Consider the following 17,233-nt stretch of genomic DNA (forward strand, 5'->3'; position numbering starts at 1 on the left):
TGCAATTGGACTGTACCTACACAGCAGCTATTGTATAGCTTCACTGAACATATATTTTTTGACCCAGATGAAAAATACCTATTTGACTGAAAGTATTTATGACATAAATACCTCAGAATTAAAAGCAAGCAAGCAAACAAACAAACAAACAAAACCCCACAAGAGTAAAACACACACATAGAAAACGCCCAGAATTATGAAAACGTATGTATCAAGCCTGAATTTCAAGGGGTACAAGTATTGCAGCCATGTAACTTACTTTCTGCAATGTAATAACACTGTAATTAATTACTCCGTAACTGCCTGTTCCTATCATCTAACTATGCTATGAATGCTACTGGACAAATGTAATTGAAATGTCAGACTTTATATGAGTTTGTGATATAATATGTAACAGAAATCATTAAATGAATGAATGATACAATAAAAAAGTTAATCAGAAAGAAATATGTATCAACCAAAAGGGATATATATTAATCTCCTTGTGTTTGCATGACTCCATATGCCCCCTTCCTCCTTCCCCTCCCCCCCTAAAAAAAAGACTGTAGAAAAGTTTTGAAGGTAATTTCTTCACCTAGAGTGACTTCTGATCATGTTATTTTGTGATGTACATGCCTCAAAGACAAGAATTATGGTAAACGTGATTGATGACTTACTTTGACAAACAGAAGATTTGTAGTTAAAATTCACAGAAGTAACCCAAAGGATGTTGCTCTCATGTGTCACATCTCTGAATGCATCCAGTTTGGAGTAACAATTTACATGTAAAGTCAATGTGCTCTTCTATGTAATTTCAGAATTTCGATGTAGACACCACCAAGAAATTGTGCTCAAATCAAGCTGCCAGTGTTTCGGAATTACAAGTTAGTTGTCAGAATGATTTGGTGCATCGTGAGAATAAGAAGGACATGACTGGGAAAGCTACATTAGTGGAAACCAGTGTGATTAAAGGTCAGTTAAGCTTTATGGTTTGAGTTATTAATATAACAAAGCTTAACCCTAACCCTGAAAAATAATTTACATACAGGATTATCTTCCGTGATTTCACTTGAAATCTGTGGCTTAGTCGAAAGAGATGGAAAGTGAATATTTCTGTTCTTCCTCCATATATGCCATAAGGCAAATTCATCGAAGCTCTCAACAGCAGCATGGTATTAAACTCTGTTAGACACTGCAGCATGAATATTCAGTAGTTTTTAGGAACAGACATGTGGAAAAGATGTGCTTTCCTTTTGCTTTAGAATGATGCTTACACATCATGTGTTACAAAAAACACTGATTCCAACAGGTATTAAAGACAAGCAAGCAATTTGCATTAAATATATGAAGACGTCTTCAACTCACATTTTTGTATTTTGAAGAAAAAAGATATTAATCAAATTACTTGACTGACTATTTTTTAAATGTCATCATTTGCTTGGATTTTGCAAGCATTTTTGATAGGTGGTTAGTTTTTCTACTTACCTTCCAAGTTTTTCTTTTTTCAGAAAGGAATCATATTGAAGTTGAGATGCTAAATTATAAAAGGGCAAATCCAAAAGGCTTTGCAGTTAATTTTAAAAATTGAATTTATTTCATTAATCTGTCAGTCACAGGTTATATCTGAAATATGAGCATATCACATTGATTACAACACTGCAACATTTGGAAGGCAAAAGCACAAATACTCATCCTAACTGCATTTGTTAACTGATTATTGTTATCAATACAAGAACTAGCCATGGAGTTTCTCTTTCTTGTCTTGTCGTTTAGTGTGTGAGACTCCTGAAAAGAATTGCCTATTGGAAACTACATGCGTTGAAACTTCCAAATGTAACATAAACCAATTTTATAGTGAAGAATTGCTGTCACCTGTTGAATATTCACTAGTCCTTATTGCTGTGGAAGTCGATTATTTGAGGACTGTTTTTTGAAAGGCGTTTTGGTATCTGTTTGTTTTGAAAGATAATCCCAAATTTGTTATTTTGTGGCTTTGAAAAATCTCCCTGCAGGCTCCATTTTGTCACTGCTTAATGATTTGATTAGATTTTATAGGGGTAAATGTTGAAGCTCCCATATTGGCAGCTACAAAAGACAGTGTTGTCTATTTAAACCTCAGAAAAAATAGAATACGAAGATGTGTTAATGTTGTAGTCTTCTGTGCCAAGGGAACTACCTGCAAATTACTGGGGTTTGACTTTGAAAACAGCTGTCCATGCTACAGGGGTGAGCTGGATCATTCACACATATTTGTCTCTTGTGGGGCAAGGCAGCTATGGGAAGCTGGAGGGGGACACACCTGAAGAAAACATGCCCAAAGCATCCTCACTGAAGTAAGCCAGGCTTAAAGTTTGTGCTGAGGACTGTCTTATTCACAAGCACAGGACTCAGTGCTCATGTAGATGTTACTTGATGAGTTCAGACTCCCCCACAGGCTAAAGTCACATAACGGTTTTACAGTCAAGATTTTTCAAAGATTTTTCTGAACACAGCATATCAGTTTGTTCAGCAAGGAGTCATACAGTCCCTTCCTGTGCCTCTTACAGGAACTGTGCAGTAGATTCTGAACTGAGATCTCTTGGCTGAGAAAATATGTTGGGAGCTACCATTACTAAGGCTTCAGCTCAATAACAGGACTGGAAAGTGGCCAAGACTTTCCATTCTTTGTATTGGAACCATCTTCCTATTGTGAGAGTATTTATTATTGCTTGTGTTTCTTTTGTCACTGGGTATCACCGAGTCTGTCTCCTTCTTCATCATATCTTCCCATCAGGTATTTATACCCAGAGATGAGATGCTCCCCGAGCCTTCTCTTCACCAGGCTGAACAGTCCAAGCCCTCTCACCCTCCCCTCCTGTTTTACCTGCTGCAGTCCCTTAATCATCTTCATGGCCCTTTGCTTGATCCACTCTAGAATGTCCATGTTCCTTTTGTATTGGGGAGCCCAGATCTCAACCCATCACTATAGGTGTGCTCTCATCAGTGCTGACAAGAGAGCTAAAGATCTCTGCTGGTTACTGCCTTGCCTAATGTAGCCCAGGAGGCTGTTGCATTTCTGTGCCACAAGAACACATTGCTGGCTCGTGGTCAGCTTGTTTACCAGGATCCCACATTTTCCTCTGCAAAGCTGCTTTCCAGCCAGTCAGTCCCAGCCTGTACTGGTGCATGGAGCTTGCGTTTTCCTTTACTGAACTTCATGTGTTAGGGTTGCTGAAGGTTTGCTTGCCTCTTGTCCTGCAAAGATCCATAGCACTAACTCTTCCCAGCTGGTCCAGTTCTTAGCCATGTTTCTGATTTCAAAGCTCGTCAGTTGTATGCTTCCTGCCTTATTCCTCATGAAAGCTGCAATTAATTAATTTTTACTTCATCCTGTATGCTGTCTTAGTTTAGACTACTCGCAGAAGATCAGATAGTCTTTGTTACTGAGGGTTTTCAAATAAACTCTTAGTACCTCTGTTTAGTACATAAATAGAAAATCAAGTGGTAGTATATTTTGCAAGACTAAGAAATTGCTACTTCTTTAATTTCTTTGGAGTATTTCCCTATATAAACTTTATCTACATTTGAGTATAGTATGAATTTGAGCTAGGCAGATTTAACCTAGACCAAAGAGCAGGGATGGATTGTAGGCTGACACACCCAAATCAAAGCTGAAGGTTTTTCTGAAAGACGTGTGCTAGTATAGTCCAAGATTATTTGGCTTAATTCAAAGATAACTGCAGAATTATACAGGATATTGGATCAGATGATATAGCAGTTCTTCCTGGCCAGCCAAGGGATCCCCATGAGTCCGCTGTTGCGTGCAGGAGGCTTGCCTGTTCCAGCGAGTGTACTCTGCTCTGCTAATTCACAAGATAATGGATTAGAAAATATGTCAAGACTAATAACACAGACACACTCCTGTGGGTTTTGAGTGGGAGGAAATGCACCATTCACTGACTAATCTTTAAACTTCTACTGGTGAGTGTTAAGTCACCCTCCAAAACACCAACCTGTTTCAAATTCCTAATAAGGATGTTGAATCTGTGCTCTCAAAAAAGAAACAGTTACAGAGACAATTACCATTTCTCACTAAGGCCAGATAGTTCCAAAAAGAAAAGAAACATGTTTTTTCTTTTAGTTTTAAGTTCTCTATTATTGTTCCTTGTAGAGTTCTTGTTAATAAAGATAGGATTTATTATCTTTGTTTCTATGAAATTGAACCATTTTCCTCTGCTGCAATTAAACCTGAATTGTCCACTAAAGATATTATTTTCTTATATTTGATTGAGTTTGAATGCATTAGAAATAGTAGCCATATCTGCAGGATAATAACCCTCGACAGAAATCTGCTGTATCAGTTTTCTTTAACCTTGAAATTTATTCTAAGTAGCATTTCTAAAACATTACCTAATCTTCTTGCTCATTGCTTAGGTTTCTGGAATTGTTGCAGTCTGCAATAAAAAAGTGTTTATGTTTATTTTTTTTATTGACGTCAAGACATTTTAGGGAAGATATTTATATATTCTGACTTCAGGCACTTTATTTAGGAGGCCAGTAGGCTGGAGAAAGAAAAAAAGGAGGGGGCCTCTGATTGCAGTTTAGGGTGCACATACAACATCTGCTAAATTTGGCAATGAATATGGTTTAGGAAATTTCTGCCCTTGTGCTGTACCTTGCTGTCCCATCACTTAGGGCAATACATTTGGTTACTGTGCTTTAAGCAAAATATTAAAACAAATTAAACATAATATCCCAAAAAAAGAGAAAAGCACAGAATTTGGAATTATTTTGAAAAAGTTCTTCTTTCTTTGGTGAAATCATAGGGTTTTCCCACTAGAATTCAGAATTAGACACATAGGCATAAACAGTATGATTTGGGAATCCTTTACTGTACACATGTATGACAATTCTCTCCAGCTTCCACACTTTAGGTCAGTCTTTGATTAGAGCAAAGCTTTTACTAGATCCTCTGGCTCCTACGGTCCTGTAACTATCTCTAAAAAAATAATTGGACACCTTTTCCTGCTTTTTGGGCTGTGAACACAAAACTTATTCTTGGCTGACACATCTTCTATGATAAGTTTTTAAAAAGGTAAGAAAATTACTTAAAATAAGATCACATAACTTCAGAGGGTGATGAGTACACTCTGGTAAATTATATTTAAACATGTCAAAAAGCTTTCTTCTTCACCAAACTCTTGTTGTAAAACAGGGGAAAGAAAGCATAGACTCTGAATCCTTACAGACTTCCCTCGTTTATTAGATATGACTGATTTTAATGGCAATAATATGCAGAGGTTCTAGACAAGAGCTTGTAGAAGTGGTTGCAAGGAGGAGGCATCTCACAGTTACGTGCAAGGTAACTAAATGGGACTTTGCATCTATCACCTCTCCCTCCCTCTGGCAGTGCTATCCCGCCTTGTGGTGCTTCCCCAACTCCACCAGCCCAGCACAGAGAAGCAACTGGGAGTCCAGGGGGCGCATGATGGTGCCCTGCACCCTTCTCTTTACTCACTTGCAGGAAGGTACGATGTGGCCTGAAATATGTGATCCTTTAAAACTTGTGGCAACCATTTCCCATCTCCAAGAGCTGTCGATACACTGAGGATTTATTTTACAGAAAGAGGGGCACAACAGTGGAAATCACTGAATGTTAGAATTCAGTAAAACCTGCAGCATTGACTAGAAGAGACAAAGAAGAAAATTCACAAATAAAAGGATGCTGAAAGATGTCAGCAGAAGTCTCTTTCAAGAAATGTAAGATTTTTGAAGAAATTAAATATTAGGTTAAACTTAAACGCATTAAGATGAATGGGAGCTGGAACACCTCCCATGTGAGGACAGGCTGAGAGAGTTGGGGTTTAGTGTTAGGGAAGTTGCTTTTCCCTAGGTTTCCCGCAGCAGAGGCTCAGACATGGGTTCCAGAAATTCTGCTAAAATGAATAATTTTTTCTCAAGGTACAGTGTAGAGCAGCTTGAGATGTTTGCCTCCTGAAGAGGCACCCTCAGCAGACAAAAACTTGGACAATTACACCCCCACAATCCAAGCCCTCATTCTCCGTGTGTCACTCTGGGCCAAATGCAAAATTCAAGTCTGGGCCTCCCTGTTCTTCATTGGATCTCTTATTTTTTGTCAGACAGGCTGTCAATCAAAGTTCTGAGCTTCAGTTGATATTTTATACCTGCAGCTGGAGAAAGTATGTTCTTGGCAATAGCCAAAACATTCTTCTGTTAGACGTTATTCTGTTCCTTTACTTATCTCCAGGGATGCAGCTCCCCTTATCTTCTAGCTTGAGGACTCTGAGGCCTTTTTTACATAACAAAGCAGAAAGTTCAAAGGTTCACAGCCTGCAGAAGTTATGCTAAGCAAATTTACTTATCCTAATCAAATTGTATATAAGTAGTTTCTAACTGAGTGCTATAAGAAGCAGTATACCAATTAGTTTAACAAGCTAAGGCAGTCTGTTCCCTAACACTAGAGAGAGAAGGGTCCAGGGAGACCTTATAGCAGCCTTCCAGTACCTAAAGAGGACCTAAAGATGTGGAGGGACTCTTTACCAGGGAGTGTAGTGATAGGATGAGGGGTAATGGTTTTAAACTGAAAGAGGGTAGATTTAGATTAGATATTAGGAGGAAGTTCTTTACAAAGAGGGTGGTGAGGCACTGGAACAGGCTGCTCAGAGAAGTTGTGGATGCCCCATCCCTGGAAATGTTCAAGGCCAGGCTGGATGGGGTTTTGAGCAAGCTGGTCTAGTGGAAGGTGTACCTGCCCATGGCAGGGGGATTGGAACTAGATGATCTCTAATGTCTGTTCCAACCCAAACCATTCTATGATTTTCCACATAATGGCTTAGTAGATTCTGGGCAGAAATAAGCATTAAATAAACACTATCTGAAAACCTACAGAGCATATGAAATATTTTGATTGTGGCACTTAATAGTTTTTAAAGATATGGTACATCATCATGCAAAGGAATGGTTGATAGATACCATCTCAAGGAAGAGTCCATCAGTTTTATGGGCTCTGATTCTGCTGTCACTCAACAGTTTTCAGTAGAACTCCCTAAGGTATTAGCTCTCATTAGCACTGAAAAGCATTGGAACCAGGCTCACAGCATACAAAATACTACTGTTCGTAAAACTACATTGGCTTATGCATATGCCTTCAGTTCTGTGCATTTTCACTTAAGTGATGTTCAGAAATAAGGATGTGGTTCTACCATGTTTAGTTCACAATATTATTGCACATAATAACTCACAAATACTGTTTTCAAGTTAGGCATGGATATAAACACTGTTATTAATGTGGCTGAATGTTAATTTATGCAACATAAATCCTGAACTGAGATATTTACCACAGCTATAGAACTGTTATGGTCATGGCCAGAGGCATGTAGGTGTGTAGCCTTTTATTTACATGAGTTGGGGTTTCTAGCACTAGTTGTATTCAGGCAATGGTCCTGATGGGATGGGTAAATCCTTTTGCCTGCCTTTTGAAGGAGGGTGGAATGAAGAGTTATGACAACTGTTTGTGCCCTTGAAATTTGTGAAAAATCAACAAATACATTCCAAGGGAAAAAAAAGTCCTACCCACTTGAGGATGCAAGTAAGATAAATGGAAATTTTTAGTCTGCAGAGCACTACCCTTCCACTATAGACAAACGTAATTATACAAATTGTTCCAGGAAGAGCAGAATTAATGAAATTTGGTTTAATAAGTTTCCAGGTCTGTGGTGCCCTACTGCTTCTCTTCCCCTTCCCTGATAATAACCAAAACTCCCCTTATGGCACTCCTATCAAAGGAAAAAAAGCAGGTCTGGAGCTATGTGTGTGTTGAATAGCCAACCGATATGTACATGCTGATTTATCCTCCTGCCTGCTGCCAAATGGAGTGCATAACAGCTGTGTTCTGCATGCTTTTCTTTCAATAGAGGAACTAATTCAACTCTCCCTTTTGTAACCACATTGAGACTTCTGCCCCCTCTTCAAATATGACTGAAATTGGCAAAAAAAAAAAAAAACCTTATGAAGTTTTGAAGAGATTGACATATGGATGGATAGACAGCATGATGTCATGAGCCTCGTTTTCTTAGCAGGGTGAGATGGCATATCTGATTTGGTAATTCAGTGTTCAGGCTAATAGACATTTTTTCAATCAGGGAAGCAAATTGCATCGATTTCACCATTCAGAATCCCCTTGGGATTGTTCAGCTTGTCCTATTCATTGCTTAATGCTTTATTAAAGTGTAAATATATACATTTCAGAAGACATACTACACAGGTTTGGGACTGAGGACAGCTGTAATTTAGTCTTGCATGATGACATTAATTTCCTTTCTCCTTGAGCTGTCTCACTTAGAAGCATTTCATTTTGTTTGTGTGTGTTTGGGAAAGAAGAAAGTCTAGCTATGCCATCCGTTAGCAATCTGTACTTTAGATCCATATTAGCAAGTCTAAGTGCACAAACAATATTTCCCTTGCTGAATCACAAGGATTAGGTTATTCTTTCAGTGCCTGTTTTATTCATTAGTTTACTTTTCCTGATATCAAACACAGCCAACTTGCAAATGAACTACAAACCTGGAAATGCATATTAAAAAGATAGTGGCCACGTGTGTGAGTGAGATCTTCATTAAATTTCTCATCATAGGTTTGAGGTTTTGGTTTCTGTTGTTTGTTTGTATTTTATTTTTTCCCCTTTTGATGCCTAGATCTGGAAATACTTCACTAATTTACTCATTCCTAAAAAGTGCCAAGAGGACTTGTAGGTAAATTGATTTATGATAAATTCTGTGCTGGTGTGGCCAGACAGCTGCTTGAGTAACTTAATGGTTATTTCTGGCCTGAAAAGTCTATAAAGGAGAGGAGCACAACTTCAGAAAGAAATGAGTCCTACAAATTTTTCAGGGAGAGACACCTCAGACATAGAGAGACTCACAAGGAACACAAGTGAGGTTTGGAGACCACCAAGAAAGTATACAGCTATTTTCTCAGTGAAAGGGCGCATGGTAGTCACAAGAGGGAGGATACTTTTTTGAGCAGCTCAGTCTCATAAAGAAGGATCTATTTGACAAGTTTGGCCTTGTTGGGAGGTCAGATAAGCTGTGAGGCCTTGTGCATATTTGCAGGTTGTTTCAGGTTATATAGTAGCAAATTAACCAAACAGTAACAGCTGTACCAAAAGCAATATTTCACACTGTTTTGCTATTTCAGGTGAAACTGTTTACTTCAGAAACACAGTATCCTCTCAGCTCCATTTAATTTGATACTTCCTGATTAACCTTGCGGGTGAGCTGCAAATGGTGCGGGAGTTTCTGTCCTACAGCTGCCTAGGTGTCCCCCACCACCACCTGGGTCGAGTGGTGTGGTGGCTCTGGAGATATGAAGCACTCAGTGACTGACTCTTGTAGGTCCTGTTCTATGTGACCAGTAGTCCCATGTATCTTGTGGAGCTACCTCTAGCCTCAAGGGAGCAGTAGAACCACACAGACAGGGGAGGAGACCCTGGGGTCTGTAGCTTGTGGTGTGAAGCTGCAAGGTGAAGTTGTTCTCTGCCTAAATTTGGAGTAGAGCCCATCCTGGCTCTAGAGCTGCAAAGAAGCCTCCCATGAGGGTCTCTGCTCTAGTGGGAAGAGGCCACTGCTTTTTGGAAGGTTTGTCCTCATCATTGCCAAGGTTGGTCTAGGGTGACATGAAGAAATGTACTTCAAAACTTTTCAGTTTAACTTCAAACCACTTTCATGACTACATCTCTGCTATAATGTCTTCTGAATAAGAAGTAGCTGGGGGTTATGGCTCTAGGAAATCCCAAAATAACAATGCAGTTTCCTAGCTGCAGAAGCTCATCTTTTCAGGCAATGAAACACAAGATAATGGGAGCAAATCTACAAAAGAAATTGTAGGTGCTGCACAGACCAGGTGGGCTGCTCTGCTCCTGATATGGTCAGACAATTTTAACTGCCTAATTTACACTGTCAGCAATCATGTGAACCATTTTGTTAAACCTTAGAGTTATCTGTGAACAACTAATAGGGAATGGACAACAGATTATTTATTTTGACCACAGACTTGGAGTTACAAGTATTATGCAAAGACTGAAAGAGGAATTCTTAAGAGTGAAGATTCACTCAAAAACTACTCAGTGGGGTTTCATTCTTGATCTGACACATATTGTTCAGGACCTTGAGCAAGTCATTTAAGACCTCTGTGAAAATCAGAAAAATGAGGAGAACTTTGCTTCTTTGTATTTTGCTTTTGTGGTTGTCTGTATGAATTGTACATTTTTGGGGACAAGGACAGAGTCTTCAATTTCCTTACAGTTAATTTTGCCAATTACTCAGATCTAACAAATAAGGGACTTGGAAACTGTGAGGCAGAAAAGGAAGAGGAAGAACACAACTACGACTATGTGGATGAAAACACGATTGAAAACTTAAGACAAATATTTCAAGGCACCACAGTTAGAAATAAGCATGCATCCTCCGAAGGAAGAAGGTGAGTGTGACCTGTGATCATTTACAAATGCAAACAAGTGTGGGCAGAGTGATTTTTCAGACTGGCCGGTGACCTTCACTCCTTAAAATGAGGGAGATTTTCCCTGGGGAGATGCCACTGTTGCTCCAGATGTTCTGTGAGTAACATGGGAAAGGCACCTCTGAGCTGATACCTGTGACCCCCTGTCATTCTTGGTGATATCACCTTTGTCAAAGTGACACCTATGATTGTTCTGGTGACAGAAGTGCACATGCAAGACCAGGTTTGCAGGTGGAAGCAAAGCCTGAATTAGAACAACAGTTATCCTAACAAAAACGCACAGAAACCCAGAGAAAGGCTTTGCCTCGGAAAGTCTGTCTGATTTTTCTGATTTGTGCCAGTTTGCTGAAACAAATCATTGTACTCTAAATGCAGTCCTTTCCTTCTTTTTAGATGTGGATGCCTTGTTGTGCATCATTAAGGTTTGTCTCTTCAAAAGCTTTCAGGAATTATCTGTGTTTTCACTAAATCTTTGAGGTTTTGCTCTGGCAGTCTGAAGAGACTTAAAGTGTTAGTGAAGTTTGCCTTTGCTTCTAAAAGCTTCAAGCATCATTTCCAGCTAAACACAGTTTAGAGGTTTTTTTTTTTCTAGGTCTGAATGAAACTATGTAGTCCTAGTTTTTTTTTCACTCATGAGTGAGCCTTCTATGGACTTCACTTGATTTGGCTGAGTTGATTCTCTTGTTAAGAGAAACCCCTGATATCCCAGCAAAACTTGAAATATTGTGTTTCAGAGATTAAATAAAATGGTTTTATTATGAAGTGATATTTTATTTCAAAATGTAATATGTATTTTATTTGAAAATGGTATGCAACGTTTCTATTCTATTTGAGTTAAGCAGCATACTGAATGTGAAATAAGTTCTAATTTTTTTCTGAAGTTCTCAAACTCCTTAGAAACATGACATCCAGAGCAGTGTGCAGTATCCATGTGGCTATCTCTTGCCCTTCTCACAGCCACAGAAACTCCAAAGTTACAGGAAAGACTGAAAAATGAAACAAAATAGGGTATGTCACATAATGCATTATTTTCACAGTCCACATACTGCTGAGGATGGAGACTTGTTCTATCTCTTAAAGAAGTCAAGAAAGAGAGAATGAAACCCTCTTTTGACTAAAGGCATTAAGGGAAAAGCACAGTTTCAAGAAGCAATATCAGCTCAGAGGATCTTTCTCTAATTATACTACTTGCTGTTATGGCACCAGCTTCTTTACGTTTTTATCCACCTACCCTTTAAACTCCCTGCCAATAGAGGCAAGGTTTCACTTTGTTGTTTGTCTTCTTTGAGGGCACTAGTAAAATATAAAAGAAAGGACCTTTGCCACTTCCAAGGATATCACTGTCTGTCTTGGATTATGAAGCAATCCCATAAATTATCATCCTCTGTAGATGACAGAAGTATCCACCTTCTGAAATCATTAGCCAGCCAAGGAGCACATAGCTCCTTCTGCCTGCTGATCTCCCCCCAACTATCAGAAATCCTCCATTATGGCTTTTATCTAACACTTAAAATTTCTATGAGGCTTCAGTGCTTGCACTTTTGAGCATTTTGACAAATAAAGATTTGATGTGGGCATATAAAATTAACCTTTAAAGTGGGGAAAAGCCCTATAAAGCCTCTAGTCAGGTAAAAGGACTGATGAAGCTTTTGAGTAGGTATGCTACACATCTAGTTGAAGGGGCTATTAAAATAACAAAATTAGCCGTTCTAGGCTTACTTACAGGCAAATAATGCACAAAATGTGTTGTCTCTTGTATTGGTGCCAAATGCCTAGCATTCGATCATGTTAGTTCTACTTCAAGAACTCATCATCAGTCAACCATTTCCCACCCATTGTCCCTCTGCAAATAACCGTTATGATACTTATTAATATCAGGTTTTAATTATTTGATATAGAAGATCTATCAAAATTAAATCTATTGATCCAAATTACTTCAAAATAGAGTCATTAGGGGGAAAAAAAAAGTTTTAATGAAATACAGAGTCAAACCTCAACAGTCAGGTATATTTTGAGAAAATCAGTATTTATTATTTGCAGTGTTTCACCAGTGCCCCCAAAAAATCTTTACACAGTCAGGGCCAAAGCATGCCAGGGTGATACTAGAAAGAACCAGTCCTCACTCTAAGCAGGAGAGAGAAAGAAAGAACAGAGATTTGCCTCAGGTCATTGCTATGTTAATTTTGACATAATAAACGTAGCCAGAGGGTCAATGGTGTTAACATGACCTCATCACTCCAGAACAATAAGCAATTAAGCAAGGGACTTGACTACAGATGCCTGAGCTTGCTATAGCAACAACCACCATTAACATATTTTAACCTTTCATTAAAGATTCAAGAGAAAGCAGAAAGAAACCCTGAAACCATTTCAAATGTGTGGCTTTCATTCTAACAACACAAGCTTCTTTCCTTTTACTGCCATGAGCAGGTTTTGGAGAGGGTTGTTTTGGTTTTGTTTTTTTTTTTTTTTTTTTTTTTTTTTTTAAAAAAAAAGAAAGCCCTCAGTCTGACAGTCTTTTAGAAGTTGTCAATACCATTTTTTCTCGGGTCTGAGAAAAAGGAGCACAGAGAAAGTTCATTGCAATGAACAAGAGCAGCTCTGGTGCTGTTATAATGTCCCATCCCATGTCCCTGCAAACAAAAATGAGATGGAGGCAGGCAGTAGCAGCAACAACAACAAAAACCCAACAACAAAACCAGAGAAGACAGCTTCTGTCTCCAGTGCTGACAACTGCTTGTAACCTCATGGGTGGATAAGGACAGAAACAACATGGTCCAGCCACCTGGAGAGCTGAAAACATCTACTGGTGTCAAGCTGTTTCAGGACATTGCTTTCTGGACTTGAACTTCGCACAAGTGCTGGAAAAGGAATGGCCTCAGCTGACTAAGCCCAAGAGCTTATTAAGTAGGAGCCAAAAAAAGGAAAAGTAAAAAAGAGAGAGAAGTGCAACAGGGAATGGAAAAATGACACAGCTGTGTTTTCCTCTTGTCGTGAATTCAAAAGTTGATGCAGTTTTGTTTGAACAAAGTGCTTCTATTTTTTATTTGTGTTGACTTTTAAAAAAAAGTAATTGTATGAAACAGACTGAGGTGGAACTTTTATTTTTTTTTACCTCATGCTGAGATGTAGGTTCCTACATAACAGAGACTACAGACAGTTCATTTATAATTAAAAACAACCTTTCTGACCCCACAGCTGTTTCATTAATCCTTTGGTAATGTTTTTCCACAACATTTACCTGGAGCTTTCATACCAATGACACTCTAAGTTAGCTGTTTCTTCTGCAGCTCCCTTTAGCTCTGGTGAAAGGCTGAGTCAAACTTTGCAGGCTCAGGGATACTGAAGTGAGGAACCCAAATCCATTACTAGAGTAATATGTTCCCAGCACTTTTAGAAGTCCCTCTCCTTTTAAGTAATTTCCATTGCAGATGTGGGGGCATCACCTGCTTTGCTAAGTTTCATTGTTAGTTAATTTTTCTTTTGCCTGGTATTTTCACTTTTCCCTAACATGCAAACTGAAGCTTTTTTCCAGGATGCAATCAAAGCTGATTACAGAAGGAAGGAAGAGTCCAGAGGAAGCAAATAGTCTGCTGCTCTGAGAGCTGCAATTCAGTTCTTAGCTTTGACACAGTCAGGACTTCCAGCAGCCTGTCCCAAAGCAGTTGTAGTTTCAGAGACCCTAAGGGCAGTGGGGACTAAGAGAATACCATGATTATTTAGATGTTCTTCTTCCATGCATGGGTCTTGCCATCGCCACAGAGGGCAGATTCAAACATGCATTTTTGTAGCATGGCAGACCTGGGAATAGAATGCACTGGTGAAATTTTAGCATCCTGGCATATTAGCATTAAGTATTAATTAAATTATTAATTAACTTCCCTCTAGGCCTGCACCTGTGGTCCCCCAGGTACGACCTGTTGGAAGACTCTGCAAGAGGAGATATCTCTTTTCCCATGTTTGCCAGACCAGCAACATAACACAGGCATCATGGATGTAATCACAATGGAGAAACACTGGGAAAACTTTTGCTGGAGCCACATCTTACACTGACTAAATGAGCACTTTTGCCCTGTATAGGTCAAACATTTCCATAAACTATATAAGCAATACTAGTAAAAGAAAAATTTACTGGTATGAGTTCCACACATTTAGGCAAAGTTGCTGGCATAGCTGTGTCAGAGTCATATATTAGCTTTATTTTTGCTGTAGTCTTGGAATTACTGGTGTAATTTCACTGACAAACCATTTTATGGCACAGATGAGCCCTAACTCGCAGACATTAATTTGACTCAAGAGCTCGTTCACCTACACTCTCTGTGTAATTTTTAAATCTAAAAGTTAAGGTTTCCTATTTTACCCTGTCATTTTGTTTCATTTGTTTTCAGAGACATCTGAAGCAAAATAATTGTGAAATTACCTGGAAACAAACAGGAAACGGTGTCCTTCACACATGAAGATTGTCCGCAACTGTAAGAAAAAGCAGCTCATGAAAGTGTCCTTCTTGTCTCATGAAGAGCATATGAGGCTGTATTTTAACTATGATAAACCCCTGAGAGGCTAAACTGCTTACTTGTCCTAAATAAGAAGTCAAACCAGCTAATGTATCATGACCCTTTGAAGACATAAAGTTCTTCTGTACGTATTTATTAATGAATTCAGATAATTATACCAAGTCCAATCCTTCATTCTTATTGTACCTGAAAATCCAGTTGATTTTATGAACCACTGTAGGGCATATACAAAAGGAACATCCTTTACTGAAACAGCTGCGTGGTTGTTTCCTTTGGTTTTGGGAAAAGGGAAGGGTAGAAAGGGTAATAAAGCATCGTCTGAGGTGAACATCCATTTCTTAAGCCAGTTTCATGTGCTTCAGGTTAAGGCTCAAAATTAGAAACAGCCAGATTCTGACAATCTGTCAGACAATGAGCAATGCTTTATCACACAAGTAGTACTGTTGTACAGCAAGTAATTCACCCTGGAAAACACCGCCACTCCTCCCAGAGGGAAGTGCTACTCAGAACAACCGTGGGTGCCTAAATTAGATACCATTGTCGTCTCCATAGCTCCTTGCACAGCTTAAATTATCTGGATTCACACAAGAGTTGCATATTTTGCTATTGTGTTCAGTAATTTGCTGGAAGCACAGCCAGGAAGGAAGGACAGAAGTTGGAGATGAAAGAGCAGTGTTTGTGCCAGCCCTCCCAACTGAGAAAGAGGCACGTGCTACCCTCTTTAAGAGGTCTGAAAAAGCAGTGCTAAAGAACTTCACTTGCACCTTGTGGTACTTTGTATTCCCACACAAGCATCTGGGAGAGGAGGCAGACCCAGGTGCCTCCAGGCTTCATGTGTGAATAGCCAACACTGCCCCACTGGAGAGAGGGAATGGAAGGAGCAGCAAAATCTCTACTCCTTTATAAAACAACACAAGTGTTTGCTTTGAAGAATTTCCTTTTACTTTGTAGTTCTGAGAGTGAAAAATAAGACCCAAATAGCTACGTGGCATCTGAAAGCATACAAGAGCTCCTTAGCCCAGGAGGGACCTCCCTTTGTGCCCTGCCCCTGCCCTGTGGGTGCCGAGCAGTGGCAGAGAGAGCCCCTGCTTAAAGAGATGAGCATCTCAGTGGGTTTCTCAGCGAGCATGTAATTGGTGCTGATATTAGAGCTGTTGTATTCCTGTCTGGGATCGCTGTGTGCAATCACATGAGCTGCACAGGTAGAGTTTAACATCTTTGGGTGGCACTGGATCTAATCCTCATATTCTGGCAGAGTGAGTCTGATATCCATCGTTTATGGCATGCAAGAATAAGTGGGTGGCACTTTCATAGCAAGTGCTGTGTATCTGGAAGAGTTAAATCTAGGGCAAGTGCACATCCCTCTGGCAGTGCTTTGACTCTCAAATTATTGAGAACCAATGTGTAAATACACAGTTGATGTGCCAAGAGTTTCGAGGCTTAGCAGCAGCTTGATCAGAGTGGCATATCCAGAAATCCCAGACAGCAGAGTGGAGAAAGAAAACATGTTTAGAAAGCCTAGACATACTGTATTTTTAGTCCTACTGGGAAGTTAAAAAGCAAATGCTCACAGAAATGCCTTAATACACTTTAAAGAAAAAGTATTTTCAAACAGACAGTATAGTATCTTCAGACTGGCCTATTAAAATTCTACTGAATAATTAATTTTCATTCATGCAAAATAATTTAGAATTTCTCAATATTGTCTCACATTAATTTATTCAAGATAAAGGTTCATTCCTATTCAAATTGGTTACAAATTAGATATTAAGAATACTGCTCAGAGTACCTTGATTTCATGCATATGTAGCATACAGAGTTTTGCATATCACTAGTTAACATGGAGGATTGCGGGTGTGTACAAAACTTGTAACTGGCTGACACATCACTTGTGTGTATTTAAAATATATTTTAAGCTTTTTTCACAAAATTTTGTATTTCTCTTTGTAACAACTCAAAATGGCCTGGTTTGTTATGCCAGCATATGCAATCTGGTATTTGAATAAAAAGAATTTGTTGTGTATTTTACTGACTTTTTTTTTCTTTTTCTTTCTGCTGAATGTGATGCTGTCCTCTGCTGGATGTCTGAAAGATACATTACTAACTCAATTTTCCTTCATTAAAGTACCAGAAGCCTGACTTCTGCAGCTAGAAGGGAGCAAAGGAAAGCCAACAGCCTCCTGGGCTACATTGCCAGAGCAGTGCCAGTAGGTCAGGGGAGGTGA

The 17,233-nt window shown here is 39.1% G+C and overlaps 1 protein-coding gene across 3 annotated transcripts in view; it reads left to right on the top strand.

Annotated features, from left to right (window-relative positions):
- Window positions 1-17,031, top strand: part of THEMIS (thymocyte selection associated) — a gene marked incomplete at its 5' end in the record, with an annotated part of 82,339 nt that extends 65,308 nt beyond the window's left edge. For 2 of the 3 annotated variants that reach the window (XM_082048692.1, XM_082048694.1), the window contains 3 exons: window positions 798-951; window positions 10,302-10,455; window positions 14,383-14,543. In XM_082048692.1, the coding sequence (XP_081904818.1) occupies window positions 798-951; window positions 10,302-10,455; window positions 14,383-14,494 (420 nt within the window). In that variant the 3' untranslated portion in view covers window positions 14,495-14,543. Of the gene's footprint in view, window positions 1-797; window positions 952-10,301; window positions 10,456-14,382; window positions 14,544-14,882 lie in introns of those variants that run through there. The other variant, XM_082048693.1, reaches the window with a different exon arrangement.
- Window positions 17,032-17,233: the final 202 nt, after the last annotated feature.

This window comes from Streptopelia decaocto, assembly GCF_964273445.1.
Source record: "Streptopelia decaocto genome assembly, chromosome: 3".
Taxonomy (NCBI): Eukaryota; Metazoa; Chordata; class Aves; order Columbiformes; family Columbidae; genus Streptopelia; species Streptopelia decaocto.